The 22,433-nt window shown below is 40.9% G+C and overlaps 2 protein-coding genes across 11 annotated transcripts in view; one reads left to right on the plus strand and one right to left on the minus strand.

Annotated features, from left to right (window-relative positions):
- Window positions 1-22,433, plus strand: part of LOC140914912 (DNA nucleotidylexotransferase-like) — a 384,775-nt gene that overhangs the window by 51,572 nt on the left and 310,770 nt on the right. The gene's annotated exons all lie outside the window — the stretch shown is intronic.
- The window catches only part of BLNK (B cell linker), a 144,908-nt gene that overhangs the window by 32,822 nt on the left and 89,653 nt on the right, over window positions 1-22,433 (minus strand). For 8 of the 10 annotated variants that reach the window (XM_073353937.1, XM_073353938.1, XM_073353939.1 and 5 more), the window contains 3 exons: window positions 8,878-8,943; window positions 3,900-3,956; window positions 888-937 (listed from right to left, as the gene is read on the minus strand). In XM_073353937.1, the coding sequence (XP_073210038.1) occupies window positions 888-937; window positions 3,900-3,956; window positions 8,878-8,943 (173 nt within the window). The remainder of the gene's footprint in view (window positions 1-887; window positions 938-3,899; window positions 3,957-8,877; window positions 8,944-22,433) is intronic. The other 2 variants (XM_073353945.1, XM_073353947.1) reach the window with 1 other exon arrangement.

Raw genomic sequence — 22,433 nt, forward strand, 5'->3', positions numbered from 1 at the left:
GATGGATGCGCTGGACAACGCAGTCCTCTACTTATTCCCAGTCTGAATAGTAGCAATGCAAGCTTCCCCACACTGCCATGCCCGTGTCTCCCTTTTTTTAAAGGAAACGAAGAGAGAGGAAGAGCTCGTTCAGCCCTCTTGACAATTCAGTTCTTGGCCTCTCTGGTAAAGTTCCAAATTGGATGCCAATTAATTATGATAGTTTTAAGGATGTGGAAGCCTGTCAACTTGGAACTGGCTATGGAAGTCACTGAACGATTTAGATTGACAACTTCCAGTCACTCCCCACCTAGTCTGCTGCTGTTTTACTTTATTTTCTCCTTAACAAAACAATTCTTAACACTTCAAAACAAAGGTAAAACAAAATTGCAGGCAGTGAAGATGTAAAATAAGCAAATATAGCTCCACTCACACTTGAAGATAATGTTTGATGCCATCATTATATTAGCACCAACATCAGATTCCATTATTGTGGGAAGGAGACCTTTTTGCCCATAGTTTCTTTCTTTACTTTCACTTCACAAGCATCATAAGCCCTGAACTGGACTGGCTCTCCATCCAGCATGGCTGGATATGGAGCCTTCTCCCGGTTGGGAATGGCCTAGAGATGGATCCCATAGAGTGGGTGAAAGTTGCTTCGGAGAGTCAGCTAGCAGGGGCACTTGCTATCAACTACTTCTTACTATTTGTTCTTCCCATTGGGGCAGCTCTCCACAGTTTGCTGTCTATAGTTTTGCACTATAAGTTGCACTAGAAAGAATTGGACTATAAGTTATTGGTAATGGTTTAGGATTCACCTCGCATAGAAGATAAATGTGAGCAAATATGCAGTTGTAACACTCTTAGAAAAAAATATACAGTTTAACGTTCCATTAAGCCATCCTTACCTGAAGCATAATCCCTTTGTGGTACACTTGGTGGGGGTTTATTTTTTAGCCTGTAAACAATAATTATTACATTTATGATCCAATAGGTAATAGTTGCAGGAAGGCAAGCATTAGCCAGATGCACAAAAAAAGCTGATGACAAAAGATATCTGCAACTGAAGACACAGGTCATTGTCACAGATATTCAGCCAATTGCTGCAGGCAAATACTCTGAAAAGAGAGTACCTTTTGGAAACAGCCAAGAATATAGACTGCAATCTGAGTTTTTTGTTAAGAATTTTTTTTTTAAAGAAACACACATATAGAGGAGCAGAAGCTATAGGCAGCATTATACATTATAGATATGTGCATATCTGTTTGAAGAAGTAAAGCTGATTGAGGTTCACAAAAATCCTAGTAAGAGGTTTATATGTGAGATGATAAAAGAGTACAGTGCTCTCTGGTTCTAATTTACAACTTTAGATTTGCATTCACTTTAAATTCCAATTGAGGCTTTAAAAAGTTTTCCCAGGCTGTCTCTCAGCCAGATTCTGATCTCACTTACAATGATTTTGTACATGTATTGCTCCTGAAGTCAATGGGGTTACTGATTTATGCTGGTATCAGATCAGATCTGGGGTCTCAACCTCTGCATCTGTCACATGTATGAGGTATGCATGTTTGGTACAATAATGGAAGTACTAACACAGAAAGTCTCACACCAATTATTTTTCATAAGGCAATACAATTTGAATAGCTTTGGTTCTGTAATATTGAGTGAACCAAAATATTATTTAGAGAAAGATTGAAACATTCTTCATAGGCTTCTCTTCATTTTCAACTGTGATATGCTACACCTAGAATTTAAAATCATGCAGGTTCCTGTTTGTTTAATTGTAAGCACCCCCAGGAGCTTAGTGTAGTGATCTATTTATTATTCCATTAATGATCTGACATTACCTCATAAGAAGAGAGGCACATTTCTGTGAAGTTATTCAAGCCAGATCCAATGGTGCATCTGGACTATTACATGCTTGAGTGGAAGTATCTGAAGCTAGTAATGTTTTGCTTTTTGGATTAATATAAAGCATTAATACAATTTGCATTAAAATGTCCTTTTATAATAATTCTTAATATATGTAAGCAGAGTCAAAATGAGCTCTACCCAGACATCTGGTGGTGAGCTGTGAAAAAGGACTTCAGGGGCTGATCTCGTTTGCATGGGCACACCCACCCTGCCTAACATGATGGACTGCCTGCCCAAATGGTCACTTTGGCTGCCGTGGGATCCCCAGTCTCTTTGTTATTGGGGTAGGAGTAATAAAGAGTTGTTATCCTAGTTATGTGAATCAAGGACAGTAGAACTGTACTTGGCAGATCACTCAGCCATCGACCCGAGCAGCGGAGCATGTAAGGTGCCCCCCATACCACCCTCCACTTCCACTCAGGCTGGGAGGTAAACTCTGCAGATGAACTTCTGAACTCTGGGGGCTGCACTGACCAAGGTCAGAAACTGTGTGTGGGGTGGGGTGACTGTTGGGTTGCTGGACTTAAGACTCTGAGGGGAAAAGGACACTGCCAAACTTACTTGGGGGTGGGTCTTTTGCTCATGGTTTGTGTTATGAATCCTGTTTGTGGTGTTTCCCCAACATAATGGTGCAGTGTTTCCTTCCTTTATCAAAAGGCTTTTGCTACACTCAGACTCTGTGCTTTCTAGATGGGAAATATTGCCTCTTAGAGACGCCCGGGGGGGTGGTATGTAATTGTCCCAGGTCACAGGGTGGGGGCTCGAGCTGGTTTTGCATTGTGTTATTGAAATGGAACCCCTAGATACTGAACCTGGCCCTTGTTGCTGCCAACTCTGATGGGCAGCAGGGTTACATATATAATCCAACAATTTTTCCTTAGCACTGATGAGATCGCACCCCGGGCCTGAGCCAGTGCCCAAGACAATGGAGAGACTTCCATTGACTCCAGTGGGCTTTCAATCAGGTCCCAAAAGAAGTGCTTCTGGGGATGTTGTTTGCAGAGCTGAGTGTATAATTCACCAGGAATAATGTCCACAGTGACTGTAACTTTTTCTTGTGCTCTTGAAGGTTTCTGAGCCATTGTGATTTCCTTCAATTTATTCTCTCATTTTTTCCCCAGTTTTGTTTTTTTAACAGTTTGCTGCAATAATTTGATATCAATATTCAAGACTTGGACACGCTGCTTACTTGTGACTGTTCAGCTAAGACCCACAGCTAAATGTTGTTTCTGTTCCCTGATTGGGTCAGTGCATCTGACTGAATACCCAGATGTACAAATGTAAAGATTTGGTTTCTGCGAATGATTTCTACCCTAGTTAGTGCCAGTGAAACTCTACTGCTCATACAGTTGTAGAAAGTACATGTATGCATGGTGAAGGTATGGCCAAAATAAATTCGTTACCAAGCTCAAGAAAATATCCACGGAACATTTTTCACAGAGGTTGCCCAGCTCTCTTGATTAGTAGTGTCACAGAAGAAGGTATAGGTAGTTCTTCCTTGCTGAATGGTTACTAGTGCCCAACAATATGGGTATAACTTACCCTGCAGGTAGTATGTTATTAAGCATTCTTAACAGCATTATTCCTATATCTCATCCAGGTTAGCACAGGCATGTTAAAAAGGAGAAACCAGGGCCACTGCCAGGGGAAATGGCTGCTGCTTTGTCCCAAGTCTAGGTTTGACGGAGAGGCTGGCCCCAAATCCAGCAGGGTGCTCTGTGCTGGATTTGTGCTGAGGTGCACAAGGACACCAGAGACAAAGGAAGAGGGTGGAGAAGCCAATAAGGACCCTTCGGACGGAGAGGGATGTGTGGCTTGGTCCATATTGTAGGTGTTCGGATCATAAATTGGGAGGGCTTGCTTCAGTATTTTGACCAAGAATCTGTAAATCCTGGCTGTGGCCCTGGCAGAATATGTAAATATGTTACAACAAAAGCATGTGAAGCACAGAAGAGCTCTGTATCTGAGCCATCTATCATGCCTTGTGTGGTTCTGAAATAGCATACCGATCCCAAGTATTTTTCCCAGTTTTGCAAATTAAGGCCACTTGTTCATTTTGGAACCTAAATAGCAATAGAAAAGAAATGGTTTCTGTCACAGAAATGAAACAATTTATGGCCACATCTGTATTTGTTAGTCTCTTCAAATATGTTAGTTATTCTAAAATTCAAACACAAACCCACAGAAAAGATACTGCACCGTATTAATATTATTTAGTGAGTGTCAGCACTGTGGAATCCTGGTCCCATTGACGTCAGTGGGAATTTTGCCATTGACTGGAATGAGGCCATGATTTCACCCACTATTTCTGCAATATGCAAACACGAATGACAAGATCCCTGTTTCTGGGAGCTTACTGTCTAGTTACTGTACATGCTGATGAAATAATAAATATGTACACTTATAATACTTTTACTCTTTAGGGCTGCTTTTTGTAAGCAATGGCAAATGGCATGATCCTGCTCCTGTTGAAGTTAATAGCAAAACTCCAAATGACTTCAGTAGAAGAGGATCAAGTCCTATCTAAGTGCATGTTGTTCAAGGGAGAGATTATAGTTGTTTTTCAGCATATCTTTTATCTGCAAACTAGGCAATTACATCAGAAGAGATTCCAAAAGAAATCATGGTGGTAAGAATTTCAAATCACTTTGAAAGTGCTCTAAATATATTCTGTTCTGTATTTAAGTTAAATTTGATAGACTTGTGAGTTAATCCTTCTGGAAAAGTCCTATAGACCTGAATAGGAATTTACAGAAATTACCCACTCTAAAATATACAGGCTGAAATCCTGACCACCTTGAAGTCAGTGGCAAAGCTCCCATTGACTGCAGTGGGGCCAGACTTTCACCCATAAGTTTATTAGAGAATGAGATATCCTTTGTGGAGGTTTGTGAAACATCCTACAGAATTCCATAGCTGGGATATAATTTTCAATTCTACAAGACTCATCCAAAATAAAAATAAATCCAAACAGGTTTTTGAGAATATTTACAGCTGTTTAAAAATAACATAACACATCTTTCTGCATCATTAGCTTCAATAAGTAATCAGCTGGTATTTGAGGCATTTCATTTAATATGAGACCAGCACTGCTGTAGTAGCTTTGCACACCATACACTAGATAGCAGCTAGCAGGCAGTTAAGTGAATGAATGACTTCAATTTTTAAAAGTACCATGGTCTGAATCTTCCTCTCTGCAATGTGCTGAGCACTCTGAGGCTGATGCAGCAAAGCCCTTTGGCATGTGCCTAACTTTAGGCATAGGAATACTCCCACTGACATCAGAGGTACTACTCAGTTACTTGAAGTTGAAGAGGTGTGTAAGTCTTTGCGGGATGGTGGACAGGGTGTTTAATGAACTGCAGGACTGAACTCTAAGCCTTGTCCTGATGCTGTGTTCCTAGAAAACTTGTTTTTAGAGATTCCACCACTTGTGCTGGAGACTGGCACTCACTCCTCTATACCCGGCATTTCAGCCCACCTCTCCCAGCTTTTAAGAAATAGCTGAACAATTTTTGTTTTCAAAAATGTTCTTTAATTTTACTACTGTTGGCCCTTTCATACAGGATGTGTCCTTTTCTTCTGGTCCATTTTTGCTAACAGGGCGTTTTTTTATTATATGCTTTCTTTAGCTGATGTTATGTTTTTACTGTATTTATTGTTGTGCAGTGCCCTGGGTGCACTACGTAAATACAACTATTATTAAAAAATAAATGCATTGAACCTGTCAAAACTTTGTCAAAACTCTGAACTAGTGCCGTTAAACTGATTGATAACAAACTGATCCCAAATTGGAATCTCATGATAGAGTGGAATGTTTTGTTGCTGCTTTGGAAGAGTCGGGTGATAAAGAAACTCTTTAAAATATTTATGAAGCTGCCCATGAGTGTTATTAATGTTCTTAATATGGTTTTACATATTTTCTTTGAACAAAACAGTGGTACTGTAATATTTATGGCTACACAGTATAATACTTTTGACTTTAATGGACTGTCCCATTTATTAACAAAAGGCCTTGAGCATCAATAATAAGAAATCTGAAACACATTACATTGGTACATAAATGGAAACACAAGTTTCCTTTTGGTTCAGCTAAGATACATGTATGATTATACTGTTTCTGTTTTGTTACCTCTTTCTCCATGTGCTTCAGTTTGTTTCCTTGACTAGTTTGCAATATTATATACTCAGTGCATAGTGTGTAAAATACCACAGTTCCAGCTGCCATCTTCAGGATTGTATGAAAACGGGGGCACAGTAAGTGCTACAGAGTTATGGAGCAGGAGAGACCTGAAGTCTATGGATGTTTTGCTTGTGTGAGGCATGCAGGATCTCAGGTGCTGTGTCATCTCAGTAGCTGACCATGGCGGCACAAATGTCATCTCAAGGAATGGACAGATTCTGGTTACAGGCAGCCTCTTTATTTCACTTACTGCTGCTGGCTTTGTCAATGAAGTGTCACTGATGTCCCCAGGAAATTTTGGAAAAACTTTTTTGATGTAGAGACAGTTCATTTGATACTTCATCTAAGGCTTGATCCTGCAATGTGCTGAGTGTCCTGAGCTCCTACACCCTGCCTCAGCAAGCCACTTAAGCATCCGCAAATCTTTAAGGGTGAAATTTTGACTTTGTTGAAGTCAATGGGAGTTTTGCTATTGAATCCCATGGGGCCAGGATTTACCCAATAGTATGCAACTAGTCCCTTGCTGAATAGGATTTGCCCAATAGTATCCACAGTCCACAGAAAGAATCATAGGGTTGGAAGGGACTGCAACGATATAGTCTAAAAACATAATGATACATTAACTCATTGCCACCAGGTTCTGTCTCTGAATCTTGGAATCTTCTATTCCTACTATTATTGCTAACTTCTGCAATTTTATCATCTAATATTTGGTGTTTTTCTTGAAGCCCTAGCTCCATGTGAATATGAGAATCTCAGCTTTAAAACCCCCCAACAAGTTCTAGCCCTCAGGGTTTCAGAGAAAAGCACAAAAATGCGATCCCAGTGCAGCCCAAAGGCAATTTAAAAACATATTATTTTAAAGCACTCACATGATTGTTGGAAGCTAGACTTGTGATTTTGAATATTTGTTGCTGGCAATACTTCCCTACTCCCTGAGAAATAGAATTCCACCCCCCCTTTAGGAAGCTGCTTATTTCATATTTTCGTGGTTACTACTGAGCTCTATGCTGGGTTCACCCTTTAATAGACTCCTTCTCCAGCCTGCTTTTCTGGTAGCTGGCTCTTTAAATCTGGGAGCATTGAGAGCTGCAGACCTGTAATGGCCATTTTGTATCTATCTGATTCAGGCTGCACCTCGCACCCTTCCAGCTTGTAAGTACATTTAGATCCTATTATTTTCCCCCTTCTTCTTATTCTTAAAGAGGGGGCACATCCTCAAAGCCATACTGTTAAAAACCAGATTTCATCTCCAGGTGAAAGCAACTATGGTAAAATGATTTGTCTCTGTAAATTATAACTCTGAGATCCTTCTCTCATTTTTGTTATGTGCTTTCATCTTTGAGACATTTGCTGCTGACCCACTGTGATGTTAAGTCTAACTGCTCTAATTCTGCTACTGTGATATTATTCTTTATAAAAGCTAAGGTTTTGATTCTACTCCATGAGGGCAGACTCCTCATTATAGTTTCATGCAGGTCCAGAGCTCTGCAGTTTGTACATACACCATGTTAGAACCCCCCAAAAGGCAAAGTATGTTTGAGTTACTGAAGGCTCTACTCAACTGACAAAAGAAGTGCCAGTCAAAGGTAACACTGACGTTTAGCCCTTCACTTGTGCTGTTGTGCCTGTGTGTAGGCAATGAAGAGGTATAGATCCTATGTAACATCTGAATATGAGATTTTCTGCAAGCTGCAGCAATTCTTAATTACAACAGGGTGAGTGCAGGAAAAAGTGTAATGGTTAGCTTTGAATTTCCCTGCTTCATTCTCATGTGTATCACCAGGTCACAGCGAGGGAGAGCTTTATCACAAAACTGAGTCCATTTCCCCCACGAGGAGAGGACGCTCCCTACTTAGCAGATACTAAAATAATACTTTCCAATCTCGAATGTATCCATTATGGTTGCTGTTACTTAAGCACAGTTTTCTGTGTGCTTATACGTTTCCATTGTGTATGAGAGCTGCATCGATAGACTATACTGAGTAATTCTGTGTGTTGTTGTCCTATCATTGCAAATGCTTCCTGAAAACCTGGTAAATAACTTTTTTTTAAAGTTCATTTAATATATCTTGTGTACGTCTTTCTTACACCTATAGTAAATGATTCATGGATTATCAATGAGATTGTCACATACATATGTTAATCCCATGTGAAAGATATGGTGTATTCAAAATTAGTGTGCATGCTTAATAGCTATTGTGCTAAAAGATGAGTCTGACTTTGGAAATAAAGGATGTCTTATTAATATAACCACCCATGAAGAAACACTGGGATTTATCTACGCGTACATTGTGATTATTTAATGATAATCATTCTGCAATTTACTGCTGGACTAAGAATTTTAGGTTAGGGTTTTAGTGTTATGGGTTTCTTTTAGAACTTCTTAATATGTACGGAATGTTCAGGATTGAGTTTTGAAAATTATGGCTGATTAGTTGCATGAAGGTAGGAGTTCAAATTAAAATTAAATTGTAGGGGGTAGCCTGAACATAGGCCTAAAGAGAAAGGGGACACACAAACATTGCCTGGGAGAATCAACCTCAATGATACATTATATGTAGATATTGTTTAAACTGATCCACGAGCAGCTTATACTATAGAATAATTTGGGGCCTGATTCTGCAGCCGCTTCCATTGATATTAATGACAATCCTTCATGTGGAGCAGCTCTGAAATAAAGCTATTATTAACATATGTCTATCCAGAAACATGCACTCCTACCCTCAACGTGGTCATACAACATGCTAGATATTCTGAGCTTTAAACAAGGTGCAATTATATCAACATCTATAACTTACTTTTTGAACTTGCTCATTATTCCAGTTTCATTTTTCTTGATATCATGTACCATCTTTTGAAGCTGCCTGTAAGAAATTGAACAAAACATCATGAAAATTGTATTGTGTGGCTGATAAGGCTATTTTTTTAAACTATTACAATTATTTTCCTTTCAGTGTAATTGACACATCAAAAAGTTTGTTCACTATTAAGTATTTCACTTGCTACGGTCACTTGTACATATGCAATATTTTTCTGCCTTTCAACAAAACCCTTTGGCATGCTCTGCATTTGGGGAAAGAAAGATTATCCTTCTAGAGCCCAAAGTTTGGTGACGTTTAAACAGTATTCTAAGTCCAATCAAATGGCTGAAGCAGCAAAGCAATCAAGATGCATCACTGACTAAAGTGAAAAACTTGAATCCGTTATGCAATGTTTTCAGAGAATGGATTGACAGGTCTCTATATGTATGGTGGGAAATGCTCTCTGGTTTCTAATCTATATGAATCATCTAGATCAGTGCTTCTCAATTTCCTCCATATCACAGTCCCCATGTTACAACAGAAAAACAATTTTTTTCCAACCCTGCCTCCTGTTCCATGTAACAGTCCCCTTGTCTAGTCATGACTAGAACTGGGCAAATAATTGATTTTTTTTCTGTTTGCAAGCAGTCTCTCTTCCCCACCCCATTATTTTTATTTGACACAAATTGAATCAGAAAATTCCTGACAAATTTTGGCAAATCAAAAAAGTCCAATTCAGGTTAAAAAAAATTGTTCAACCTGAAACATTTTGTTTCTGAGCATTTTGAAAGGATTAGAATCACAAAATGGGTAGAGAAGATGGTGGGGATCTCCCTTATTTAGCTCAGTGGTTAGGGCATTCATCCAGGATGTGGGATGCCTGGTTTAAATTCCCCCCTCTGTCTGATATGGAGCAGGAATCTGAACTTGTGTCTTCCACCTCCAAATAGAGTACCCTAACCACAGGGCTAGAGGGTATTCTAAGGCAGGTCTCTCTTCTTTTGAAGCTGTTCCATTTTGTACAAAATACTTGAATAGTCATTGGAGCAGGGACTTTAACTGGGTGACTCCCACCCAGAAGAGTGTGATAATCACCAGGCTACAGAGCCATTTTCGCACTCTCTCTCTCTGACCCAAGTTCAAATCACTGCTCTGTCAGGCAGAGGGGGGATCTGGACCTGAATCCCCCATGTACTAGTTGAATGTCCAACTACTGGCTAAAAGATATAAATGGGGACCACCATCACCTCTTTCTCCTCTAGCTATTTTGTGAATGGTGCCAGTCAAGAAAAAACAATTGCCAAAACTATTTGTGAAATTCATATCAAATGTTTTGGATTGACCAAAAATGCATTTTTGGAGAATAAAAGATTTGTCCAAAAATCTTCACACTACTCTAGTCATGACTGTTAGGTTGAGAGCCCATGATTTCTAGACTATAGTTACATGATCTGATATATTTAGGGCTAAAGCCTATTTATCTGAATGTCAGTTAGTGCCATTGACTTCAGGAGGAATACTCTTGTGAGTAAGGTAATTTGAGTATCACTTAAATGAAATAAAGCTGAGTTCTTAACAAAAAAGAAAATGATTTAGGCACCCAAGGTGACTCCAATGACACAGAGTAACCTCTTTGTAAACATACTCATAAGGAAAAATTAGTTAAAATTGTAATAGGGAGAGCACAGCCTCATACAAACTTCTACAGAGAGACCATTTTATTTAGTTTTCATTGTTTTCTACTCAGGATACTCCAAGAGAAAAATTGAACTATATTAGATAAAATCTTCAAATCAAATCATGACCAACAGGAAGAATAAATGTGATTTTAAAAAATGGTCTGTCTGAAAGCCTGCCTACAATCATTAGAAGTTATCAACTCATTCCATATTTTATTTTCACTTTGTTTTATTTCCAAAGGAGGAGAAGTCCATTAGGAAGTTGTTGAAGGGTTTGTTTACATATATCAGTAAAATCCTCAAGCTACATCTGTATGGTTTTAGAATTTTAGTAATCTGAAAGTCTTAATCTGCACAGAAGTATTGAAAGGGCAGAGGAATAGGTGAGACTTGCCAAAACAAAACACAACTTCCAGCTTCACTATCCTCAGTAATTTTAGGTGTCTCTTTAAATTAATTAAAATAATTTTCAAAGGAAATTGGAATTAATTGAGAATCAATAAAACCAACTTGTAAAACATGTAATTTGCCTAGCAGGTGTGTAATTATGTATGTATGGACCTGAAATCATTGGCTCAGGCCCAGGTGTGTAATTAGCATGTGTATTGTGTAGTGGTTAGAGCATAGGACTTAGATTTATTGAGTTTTCTTCCAAGCTCTGCCACTGATTAGAAGCGACTTTCTTAAATGAGTGACAGCTAATTTTTCTGTGCTTTCCTTTCCTTATCTGTGAAATGAGAATACTCCTACTTAAGGTACTTGTTTAACAAGAGTGTTCAGAAGCTTAATTGAATAATATTGTTTAAGCACTTTGGGATTCTTGGGTGGAAAGCACTATAAAAGAGCAAGTTTTATTTGTATATGAACCAGGCTCTCTTGATAACTAAACAGAGACCCTAAACTTCTTTCCATTGAAGTCAAACAGGAACTGTTAGGTGTTCAGCACTTTGGAAATTAGGCTATGTGTTTAGGTACTTTAAATATGGCCATAGGTGGCTAATGTAGGCATATATTCCACCATCCGTCTGAGACAAGATAGTGGTTTAGATGGACTTGAGGTCTGATCCAGCATGGCAATTCCTATGTTCCTAAATCTTTGCCTTAATTTTTATTCTTACTTCTGTTTAGAATGAACTTGGCACAAAAAGTAGGAGTGTGCTAATGAAATTTGCTGATGATGCAAAGTTGGGAGGCATCATCAATACAGAGGAGGATCGGAATATTATACAGGAAGATTTGGATGACCTTAAACACTGGAGTGCCAGTAAGGGATGAAATTCACTAGCACAAAGTGCAAGATCATGCACTTAGGTCTAAAAGAATTTCTTCTACAAGCGGGGGTCTCATCAGTTGGAAGTGACAGAGGAGGAGAGGGACCTGGGTCTGTGGGTTGCTTACAGGTCAACTATGAGCCACCACCAGTGTGATGAGGCTGTAAAAAAGACATCCATGTATCACAGTTGCATCAGGCAAGGCATTTCCAGTAGAGACAGAAGTATTAATGCCATTGTACAAGGCACTGGTAAAACCTCATTTGGAATACTGTGTACAATTGTCATCACTCATCTTCAAGAAAGATGAATTCAAACGAACAGGTGTTGAGAAGAACTACTAGGTAGGATGATCAGGGGAATGGATGGCTTATCTTATGAGAGGAGACTGGAATAGCTTTGCTTGTTTAGCCTAGCAAAAAGAAGAGTGAAAGGGATATGGTTGCTTTCTATAAATACACTAGGGAGGGTGAGGAGCTATTTAAACTAAAGAACAATGTTGGTGCCAGAACAAATAAACTGGCCAGGAATAAATTCAGGCTGGAAATTAGAAGATTTCTAACCACCAGAGGAGTGAGGTTCTGAAGCCATTTCCCAATAGGAATTGTGGGGGCAAACAACGTAATTAGTTTTAGGAAAGAGCTGGACAAACTTATGAGTGCAACTTGTGATGATAGGGGGTAAGACTCAGCAGCCCCCGGGCTCATTTCTGGTTTATGTTTTATGTTCCCATAAGCTCATGCTTGAGGGTTTCAGCTGGTCACCTGGTAGGATCAGAAAGGGATTTTTTTACTCTCCCCTCTCCCCCTGTGTATTCCGATGTGGTCTGAGTGTGTGTGTGTGTATTTGCGTGTTTTGTCTCCTTCTTTTGACGTACCAGAGATGGCTATTACTGGTGACGGGAGACTGGACAGGGTGCTTTGAAGTGTCACGGAGCATTCTCTCTCTCAGGTGCTTGCCTGGCTGGTTCTTGCTCACATGCTTAGGGTCTAACTGATCGTCATATGTGGGGCTGGGAAGGAATTCCCAGGTTGGCAGTGACTTTGGGTTTTTCTTGCCTTCCTCTGGATCATGTGGGAGCAGGTCACTTGACAGGATTATCTGGGTATATCTCACTTAATAATTTCCCTGCCATTGCTGGAGACTTCAGGCACTAATGCACCTTGGTCCCTTTTATTCTTTACCTATGGCACACAACATTCTAGTGTCCTCTGGGCTGTAATACTTTGGTTTAATTTCAGGTGCTGGGTTGATGCGTAGGTGCTGGGTGGTGTTGATGGCCTGTGATATACAGGAGGTCAGACTAAATGATCTGGTGGTCCCTTCCTGCCTTAAGCTAAATGATTTTCGATGAACACTGAATCCCTTTGTTCAGCTCTGATTGGAGCAATGTTATTTAGAACCAGGCTTACCAAAAAAAAGAGAAAGCAGTGGCAGGGCTTCTGTGCATGTCAATGTAACTTTTTACATCTGGAAATGTTTGTGAGAATTATGTAGCTGATTTAGGATTCAATCAAAAGCCCACTGACTTCAGTACACATTGGATCAGACACTCTGAGTATGGTGGTTCTTCATCTATGAGCTTCTTTTGCAAAGCTTTTGGATTTCTCCCAAAGAGATGATTTACATCCAACAAGCTTGGGGGGAGGGGAGGGAAGGGAATACTCCTCAAAGATTCTTCATAGATTGATCCCTTTGTCTCCATTCCCCATTTTGTGCCTTATTTCACAGTGCCTCATGTGCTTGGGGTAGCTACCCAATTAATCTGTCCAAAGGATAGCCCAGATCACATACCCTGGCATAGTGGCAGGACTGATTCTGTACTTCTTATAATCTTCCTGATAAATGGATATTCTTGAGTTTCTCCAGTGAGAACTATTGTGCATCTTTAGATTGTAGGCATCTTGAAGGCAGAGGCTTTGTATTTCCACTGTACTCCACTCTGGTTCCACGTCCCACTGGGGATATCAGTTGGTGGCTCCTCCATGGAGACACAAGCACAGGTGTGTACCTGGTATGGTTCACCAACCCTTCTGATGCCAGTTCTTTCTGTGGTGAGAGGGAGACTCTGATGAACATCTATGTAATGTGCACCAGGTTACAGCTCCTCTTCCAGTTCCTTCAGAACCTTTTACTAAGGTTCTGGCTGCACTTCTCCCTGCATCCCCTAATTCATGCACACCCCACTTGTGGCCCCACAAAGTCGCAAGATCTCCTTGTTAGCCTCCTCCTGGGGCCGGCCAAGAGCACGTCCTTCACACCAGGAAGAGAAAGCTGGATGGGTGGGGGATCTTCTGTCAGTGGGGGGCCTATTTTCAGTCCCTTGTCTGATCACACCTCTGGTAGAGTTCCTCTGGGCATTGTCCACTGATTCCTTAGACACTCTGAGGAGCAGTGGGTGCTGTTGGGGGTTCTCTGCAGGGTGTCCACCTCTGGATACCAACTTTTAACCTTCATTCCTGTCCCTGTTTTTTCATTTGTTGTCTCCAGTACTGACTTGCACCCTGGGTCCAATGACTGCTCCCCCTCAGTGGAGGGGGTGGACATCTAGCTTTGGGCAGGCCTAGACTTGCTTGTCCCAGTACTTGCAAATAGTACACTTACAGGAAATAGGTGCAAGAATGATCATAGGAAGGGGGGCATTTTCCTTGAATGTTTGGGCAAGGACTATGTGCACACAAAAAGTATTTTTTGAAAACCAGCATCTTTAATGTCATACAACTTTTCCTGTATATTTGTTTCTAAAAGAAGTGATAAATAACCCATTTTCCTCAGCACAGCAGAGTTGTTCTTTCGAAATGGTTGGTGAGAGGAAAACTAGGATGTATATGGCACAGGCTGGAAATGCTGATGATTGCAAATGCAGCAGATCAAGAAAGAAGAACTTGTCTGTGCGCTGTAAAGCCTGGTGTGTGTATGTGGGGGGAGGAAGGGGAGTGAGCTAAGTCGGTTTAAGTTACGTAACTTCTGCTACGAAAATAGTGTAGCTGAAGTTGACGTACTTAGAGCTACTTACCGCGGTGTCTTCACTGTGGTAGGCCAACTGCTGACTCACCCCACTGACTCCACCTACGCTTCTTGCTCCAGTGGAGTACTGGAGTTGACAGGAGACCGCTCAGTGGTCGATTTATTGCGTCTTCACTAGACGCGATAAATCGACCCCTGCTGGATCGATCACTCCAGAGGTAAGTGTAGACATGCCCTAAATGTCTGAGGTGCCTAAGGACCAGCTGGGCTGTCCCACAGATGGCTGAGCATGGGATGAGTGTATGTGAAATAGAAAGGGAATGATTTACCTTGTGCTAGGGTCCCTTTTTTAAGCCCTGTCACGGCTGTCCTGACTTTTTTGGCAAAAGTAGGGTGCGGAGGAACATACGCGGCGTGTGTGTTTGTGGGGAAAGCAGTAATGCCAGCTCCACGCAGGGGTGGAAGCAGGGCTCAGGCGAGCAGCGATGCTAGCCCCAGCCTCGCATGGGGGCGAGCAGCAGCGATGCCAGCCCCAGCTTCGAAGGAGGTATGGGGGTGGGGGGAAGGGCTCAGGCGAACGGCTTGGGCAAGCCCTGCAGGGGCATGGGTGGGAGGGCTCAGGCTAGCCCCACACAGTGTCCTATTTTTCCTTGGAGAAATATGGTCACCCTATCTTGTGCTCATCATAATTCTTTCCTGTGACACGTTATCCACTCAAAGAACATGTCTAAAGATCAGCAAACAACTTTACAAAGTGTGTTTATATGCTTTCAACTAAGATTTTCAATTACACCAGGTTGAGAGAGAGAGAAGTCTATTTTATTTTCAGTGAGATCTATGTAATAAGGAGATTCTCTCTCCAGACACATGAAAGATTGATCCTGTATCTATCAATATTATATATTTGTGAGGACATTAAAAAAACTTATGCTATTAGAGAGAGTGGGGCTGGTGTGAGTTTCTGAGCAGTTGTTCTTTAAGAAATCCTCTAGCTGTGTTAAGTAGTATTGTAGGAGAATGCACACTCTCTGAGCAGAGATGAAGTCAGAATTGGGTGTGGTGCTGATAATGTAAACAGTTTTAGGCACAATGCCAACAGCCAAGAGTGAGGGGAGTGGTGGCAATGAAACTAAACAAAGCACTAGTGGGATAGCTCAGTGGTTTCAGCATTGGCCTGCTAAACCGAGGGTTGTGAGTTCAATCCTTGAGGGGGCTGTTTAGTTTATCGGGGCAAAAAATGGGGATTGGTTCTGCTTTGAGCAGGGGGTTGGACTAGATGATCTCCTGAAGTCCCTTCCAAGCCTGATATTCTGTGATTCTGTGAATTGCTGACCCAGGAAGTTGTATAGATGTCTTACAGGCATACAGCTTTCTATGTATCTAGAGTATTGGGGGAATTCCAGGAATAAGGGATGCCTGCCCCCTAGAACTTCTGCCATCTGTAGTTCTTGCTAAATTGTCTTTTGCACCTCTGGAGAGAGAGTTCCAGCCTTAAACTAGGCGAAAGGAGAAACACTCAACTAAGTTTGTGCTAGAGGCCCAGATTTTCCAGTTATCAAGGATTTCACAGTGGAGAGGGTTTGCTCTGGCAGCAGGATTAGGAACCTGTTAAAGGCAAAAAGGAAACCTATGGAAGCAGTAGTGAGTTGGGTTTAAATGTATAAACTATCAAGTGACCTACGTGCTCTGTCTCCTAAATTCAGTCATGCTTTTTTAATTTAATAGCAATGGCTTTAACTGATTCAAAATAACACCACAAATAAAATAAAGTTACAACTAAACAACTTAGCAAAGTGAGTGGGTCCCTTAATGACTAATTAGCACATCTTCATTCTTGGGTTCAGTTGCCATCACATCTCCGTCTGTAACTGCTTCTAGCTGACAAGGCTCCTCTGAATTGTGGATCTAGAATGTTCCATAGCTTAAGCGAACAGTAACCACCCACAGTCACTTTAAAATGTCATACCCCACACAACAAGTCTGGCCCTCATTTGCGTTCTCTGAGTGACCACTTTATTTTCTCAAATAGACCACCAATAATATATTTTTTTGGGGTGGATGAGACAAAGCCCATAATTTGGAACAGGAGGTAAAGCCCCCCAGAAACCTTGTGCACTCCAGAGTCATTTGTGTCAGTTAGGCACAGCCTGGCATTGTGGTCGCTCAGAGGGACACTGCCTTACTGGGAGCTGTGCAAGTAATTCTTCAGAATTCTACCCAGAGCTCTCTGGCATGCAAGGGAAGTGTTCAGGGGGTCATAGCCTCCTAGTGCACAAGATCATTTCGTGAGCTGCTGTGGAGTGTGCCGGTATTTGCATTAGAGCAATGAGAATTTGTATTTAACAATTATGTATTATATTCAAACATGACATAACACAAAAATCAGAGTTGCCACTAACTGATCTCCCCTCTGTAGTCCAGAATCCTGCTCTCCAAAATGGAGGATGGCCTCTAGTCTCTGTAGCCATGCCCTACATCCTTACACAACAATGGCAGCTGCTCTTTACCCTGAGAAGGTGGTATTAGAGCCCCTTTTTGGGGTGATACACATGGAAAGAGGAGTGCCTTCATTCCCCCTTGTGCAGGTGGTGTATTGTGACAGGATGTGCAGAGGAGGCTTCTTATATGCTCCCTCAGCTCTCCATGAGAGCCCATTACAATCTTGTTCTGTGATAGCAAATGCTTCCTCTGATAGTGGGCCCAGTGGGAACTTTGAATAAGAAGGGATATTTAATAAATTCAAGTTGGGAATTACAGCTTGACACTGTCATAGCCATAAAGGTACTATAGACAATGTTACATGGAAAACAGAAAAGAAGGGAAAATATAAAGGTAACAGAAGGGGAAAAATGTATGTCACAGGAACATTTTAAAGAAATCAAACAGACAACTGTACTGTAGCCATGGAAACTTAAATACAGAAACTAAAATGTGAAATGATGCAAAAGAAAACACATGTCCAGCCCTCTCTGTTATTGTTCCTCCTGGTGACACACTCTCACACGCACACAGCATAATCATTCCAAAATAATCTCCCCACCTGGTATTTATCTGTTTATTTTGATTGGTTTCCCTATTAGCTTTGTAATTTTATAAACAGGTCTGCAAGCAAGAAGTTAAGGAAGAGGTTTATTGTTTCTGGACAAAGGTGCAGAGCAAGGCTCGCCATGAATAAAGCTCGCAAGCTCTGAAGAGGGTTTGTAAATGTACTGCCTGAGGCTTAGAAAAGTTTAAAAATCTCTCCTCTCTCCACCTTCATAAACTTAAATAATGGAATAATAATTTACCATCTTTGAGTATGTGCAGTTCAAAATAGTGGTCACGACCAACTCTCTCTGGAAGTGCTCTGTTTTCAGTGTAATATTTCTGAGTATGATCTTAATCTATCTTATTTTCAAAAAAGGAGGCAAAGTCCTTATTACTTGCCTGTTTTCAGTTTATAAAACAATCCCATTTTAAAAGGATAGAAGTGTGTACAGGTGAGTCGCATCATACGCGCATTTAACTTACGCAAATTCAACTATACATGCTCGGCAAACAAAAAAGAAAAATAACAAGATATCTGTAAATAGTGCGGGCGATTCCGCCCATGATTCCACTCAGTGAGCATATGTCCCTGAGTGAGCGTGAGATGGGAGACGTGAATCTGCTGTTCCCTCAGTCGGTCTCAGTTCCTGCGTGTCTCTCATAGTGTGAGCATCTCGTTGTGCTGAGTGTGATTCTAGTGTTTAAAGATACGTATTTTTCATATAACATGGGCCCTAAATGCAAGCCAACTACTTCATCTGGTGCTCAGCTGAAGAAACAGCAATCTGTTCCAACGCTGGAGGAAAAACTGGCTGTGTTGGACTTATTGAGAGATGGTATGTCAGTCTCCAACATGGCGCGTAAAAATGGCCGCAACGAATCTAGCATTCATGCCATCAAGATTCGAGAGAGAGAAATTCGTCAAGCCATGGGATCAAGTGCTCCAATAACTGCTAAGGTGATGAGCCAGGTGCATGATAAGACTTTAGTGAAGACTGAAAAGGCATTAAACTTATGGCTGGAAGACATGAACCATAAACGTGTGCCTATCGATGGCAATACGTTGCGAGACAAGGCTCTTAGCTTCTATGTGCTGTTCAAACCGCCCGCCGAAGAGGGACAGCCTTCTGATGAGAAGAAATTCAAAGCCAGCCAAGGTTGGCTTAACAGTTTTAGGAACCGCTTCAACCTCAAAAACGTGAAGACTACTGGTGAAGCTGCATCTGCCAATGAAGAGGCAGCAAAAGCCTACCCCGAACAATTAAAGAATATCATAGAAGAAAAGGGCTATCTTCCGGAAGAAGTTTTTAATGCTGACAAGACTGGGCTACTCTGGAAAAAAATGCCTAACCGCACCTACATTTCGAAATCAGAAAGACCAGCCCCTGGCTTCAAAGCAGCTAAAGACCGTGTGACTGTGTTGTTTTGTGGCAATGTGGCTGGGCATTTAATAAAGCCGGGCTTGCTCCACAGAACAAAAGAACAAAAATCCCCTGCCTGTGTTCTGGCAATCAAATAAAAAGGCTTGGGTGATGGCAGCATTATTTCTGGATTGGTTCCACAAGTGTTTCATTCCGGAGGTCAAGCGATACCTCGAAGAGAAGGGACTTGACTTTAAAGTGTTGCTGATCGTAGACAATGCTCCTGGCCACCCTGAAGCACTCCGGTTTGTGCATAACGACGTTGAAGTAATCTTTCTCCCCCCAAATGCCACCTCCAACCTTGTGACCAAGGTGTGATTCGCTGTTTCAAGACCACGTACACGAGGCTTACGTTCTCATGGATATGTAGTGCTATGGACGCTGATCCCAATCTTAATGCGATGGAGTGTTGGAAGTCCTTCAACATTGCCGATTGCATCACTTATATTAAACAGGCAATGGATGCAATCAAGCCTGAACCAGTCAATGCATGTTGGTGAAACCTATGGAAAGAATGTATGAATGATTTTAAGGGTTTCCCGACCATTGACAAAGAAGTGAAATGCATTGTTCAGGTGGCCAGGCAAGTGGGTGGTGATGGCTTCATCAACATCCTTGAGGAAGAAATTGAAGAATTAATTGAGAGCCATAGAGAAACATTGACTAATGAAGAGTTAGAGGAACTGATAAAATCGTCTACAGAAGACGACGATGATGACGATGAACAGGAAGAGCCAGCAAGTTGGAATTTTCATAAATTTGCTGAAGTGTTCCAAGCAGTGAAACACTTGAATGATTTAATTTCTGAATACGATCCCTCTGTGGAACAAAGCCTCAAAATCACACATAGTATTACAGATGATTTGAGACCATATCATGAAATGTTTGAGCAGCTCAAGAGACAACACGACAGTTGCCGATCACCATGTTTTTGAAGGAAAAACAACCAGCAGCAGATCAACTTCTCGAGCTGAACCAGAGCCAACCACTTCATCTACAACTTGCTCACCATCACCCAAACTCTCTGTCACCTCTGTCTCCACATCAAGCCTTGAGGACCCCCTGTAATTACCACCTTGTAATTATCCCCTGTAATTAAAAATACAGTACTGTAAAATTATATTTTGCATATGTACTCCTTATTATATACTGTACATTACTGTATACATTATACAGTTATACATATAAGTGTACAGGGTTGTATACACAAACCCATGTACAGTATACTGACAGATTTCTGAGTAGCAGCTGTGTTAGTCTGTATTCGCAAAAAGAAAAGGAGTACTTGTGGCACCTTAGAGACTAACCAATTTATTTGAGCATAAGCTTTCGTGAGCTATAGCTCACTTCATCGGCTGCATTCAGTGGAAAATTCAGTGAGGAGATTTATATACACAGAGAAAATGAAACAATGGTTGTTACCATATACACTGTAAGGAGAGTGATCACTTAAGATGAGCTAATACCAGGAGGAGAGCAAACTGGATACAATTAACTTAGGCTTGAATAGAGACTGGGAGTGGATGGGTCATTACACAAAGTAAAACTATTCCCTCCCCCCCTCCCCTCCCCGTTCCTCAGACGTTCTTGTCAACTGCTGGAAATGGCCCACCTTGATTATCACTACAAAAGGTTTTCTTCCCCCCACCCCCACTCTCCTGTTGGTATTAGCTCATCTTAAGTGATCACTCTCCTTACAGTGTGTATGGTAACACCCATCGTTTCATTTTCTCTGTGTATATAAATCTCCCCACTGTATTTTCCACTGAATGCATCTGATGAAGTGAGCTGTAGCTCACGAAAGCTTATGCTCAAATAAATTTGTTAGTCTCTAAGGTGCCACAAGTACAGTATACTGTACTTTATGGGCAATTTCAGGGATTTTTCAAGGGTAATTTTGACTATATGCGATTTTCACCTTACGTGCTGACTGTAGAACCTAACCCTTGCGTAAGATGCGACTCCACTGCAAATTAATCATCAAACACCATTCTCCCTCTCCCCTGCCCCATTCCTGTATATTAGCCAAGTTAAACTTTCCAAATTTATCTGACACCAGTTTCTCTCTGCTTTACTTCAAGTGCACCATGTCTCCCCATTAATGGATTTTTTTGGAAGTTACAAGCCTCTGAAAATCTCTTCCTCCAGTTTTGATACAACAGTGTACCTACTTTAACATATTCCGTACTATCCAGAACAGGAAATGTGGACTGTAGTTTGCCTCAGTTTGCTGTTATCCCACTATTCCATTGTGATCCCTGTGTGTGACTGTCAAAGAATACCAGAATGTTGGCATATATATCAAGTGTGCATATGAAACTGGTTTAATATTTTATAAGACCCATGTTATCCCTTTGAAGATATCTGAAAGCTGTGAATAAATAATACAGAGTTTTGACTGGCTTATAGGGAGAAATCAATTCCAAGCACCTAGCACTTTTTCAACACTTAAGAGAGGGCAGGCAGAACTAACCGTATTTCTTTCCTCCACTTTTCTAAAGGGATAAGCCAAAGGAAGTGGAAAAATATTCTTTTTTCCTCAATCTGATTTAAAAAAAATATTTAATCCATGACACTATCTTATTTTGCTGATTTTTAAATAATTCACTGCTCCATCTGAAGACTAAAAGCAGAATTAGATTTAGAGCAGGTGTTTGTTTACATAGTACACAGTGGTCCAGAAATAATAAATATTTAGGTTATTTTCCATCTCTGTGTGTCCTCTAAGTACTCTTGACAAACAAGATGTCATTCTTTCCTTTCTGTAAAGGAAGATTTACTTTGCATGGGCAGAGTGCATTAAAATCTGTGGCAGAGTCAAGGGCAATATAAATTACACTTTTGTTGTAAATTAGTCCAAAAATGGAATTGAGTGTTGAGTGGACACTAACTCGTGGTGTGATATGGAATTTTACAGTGGGAATGGTGCAAATTGAGACCACCACCTTTCTTGGATTTAATAGACCAATATATTATATGTACAAACAGTATATTATATCTGTAATAACTTTGTGTTTATCTCATTATATTTTATGCAATAGAATGATTCTGTCTCTCTAGTCTGGGTGGGTGTGATAGGTCTGCTTTCTGTTATCTGTGTTTGCAGTCTTGGGGTCCTCTGGTGGCTCTTCTGGACGCCCAAAGAGAGGGATAACCAAGCAATCTTTTTTATCCTTTTGCTTGGCAAG

The sequence above is a fragment of the Lepidochelys kempii genome, chromosome 7 (assembly GCF_965140265.1).
Source record: "Lepidochelys kempii isolate rLepKem1 chromosome 7, rLepKem1.hap2, whole genome shotgun sequence".
Classification (NCBI taxonomy): domain Eukaryota; kingdom Metazoa; phylum Chordata; order Testudines; family Cheloniidae; genus Lepidochelys; species Lepidochelys kempii.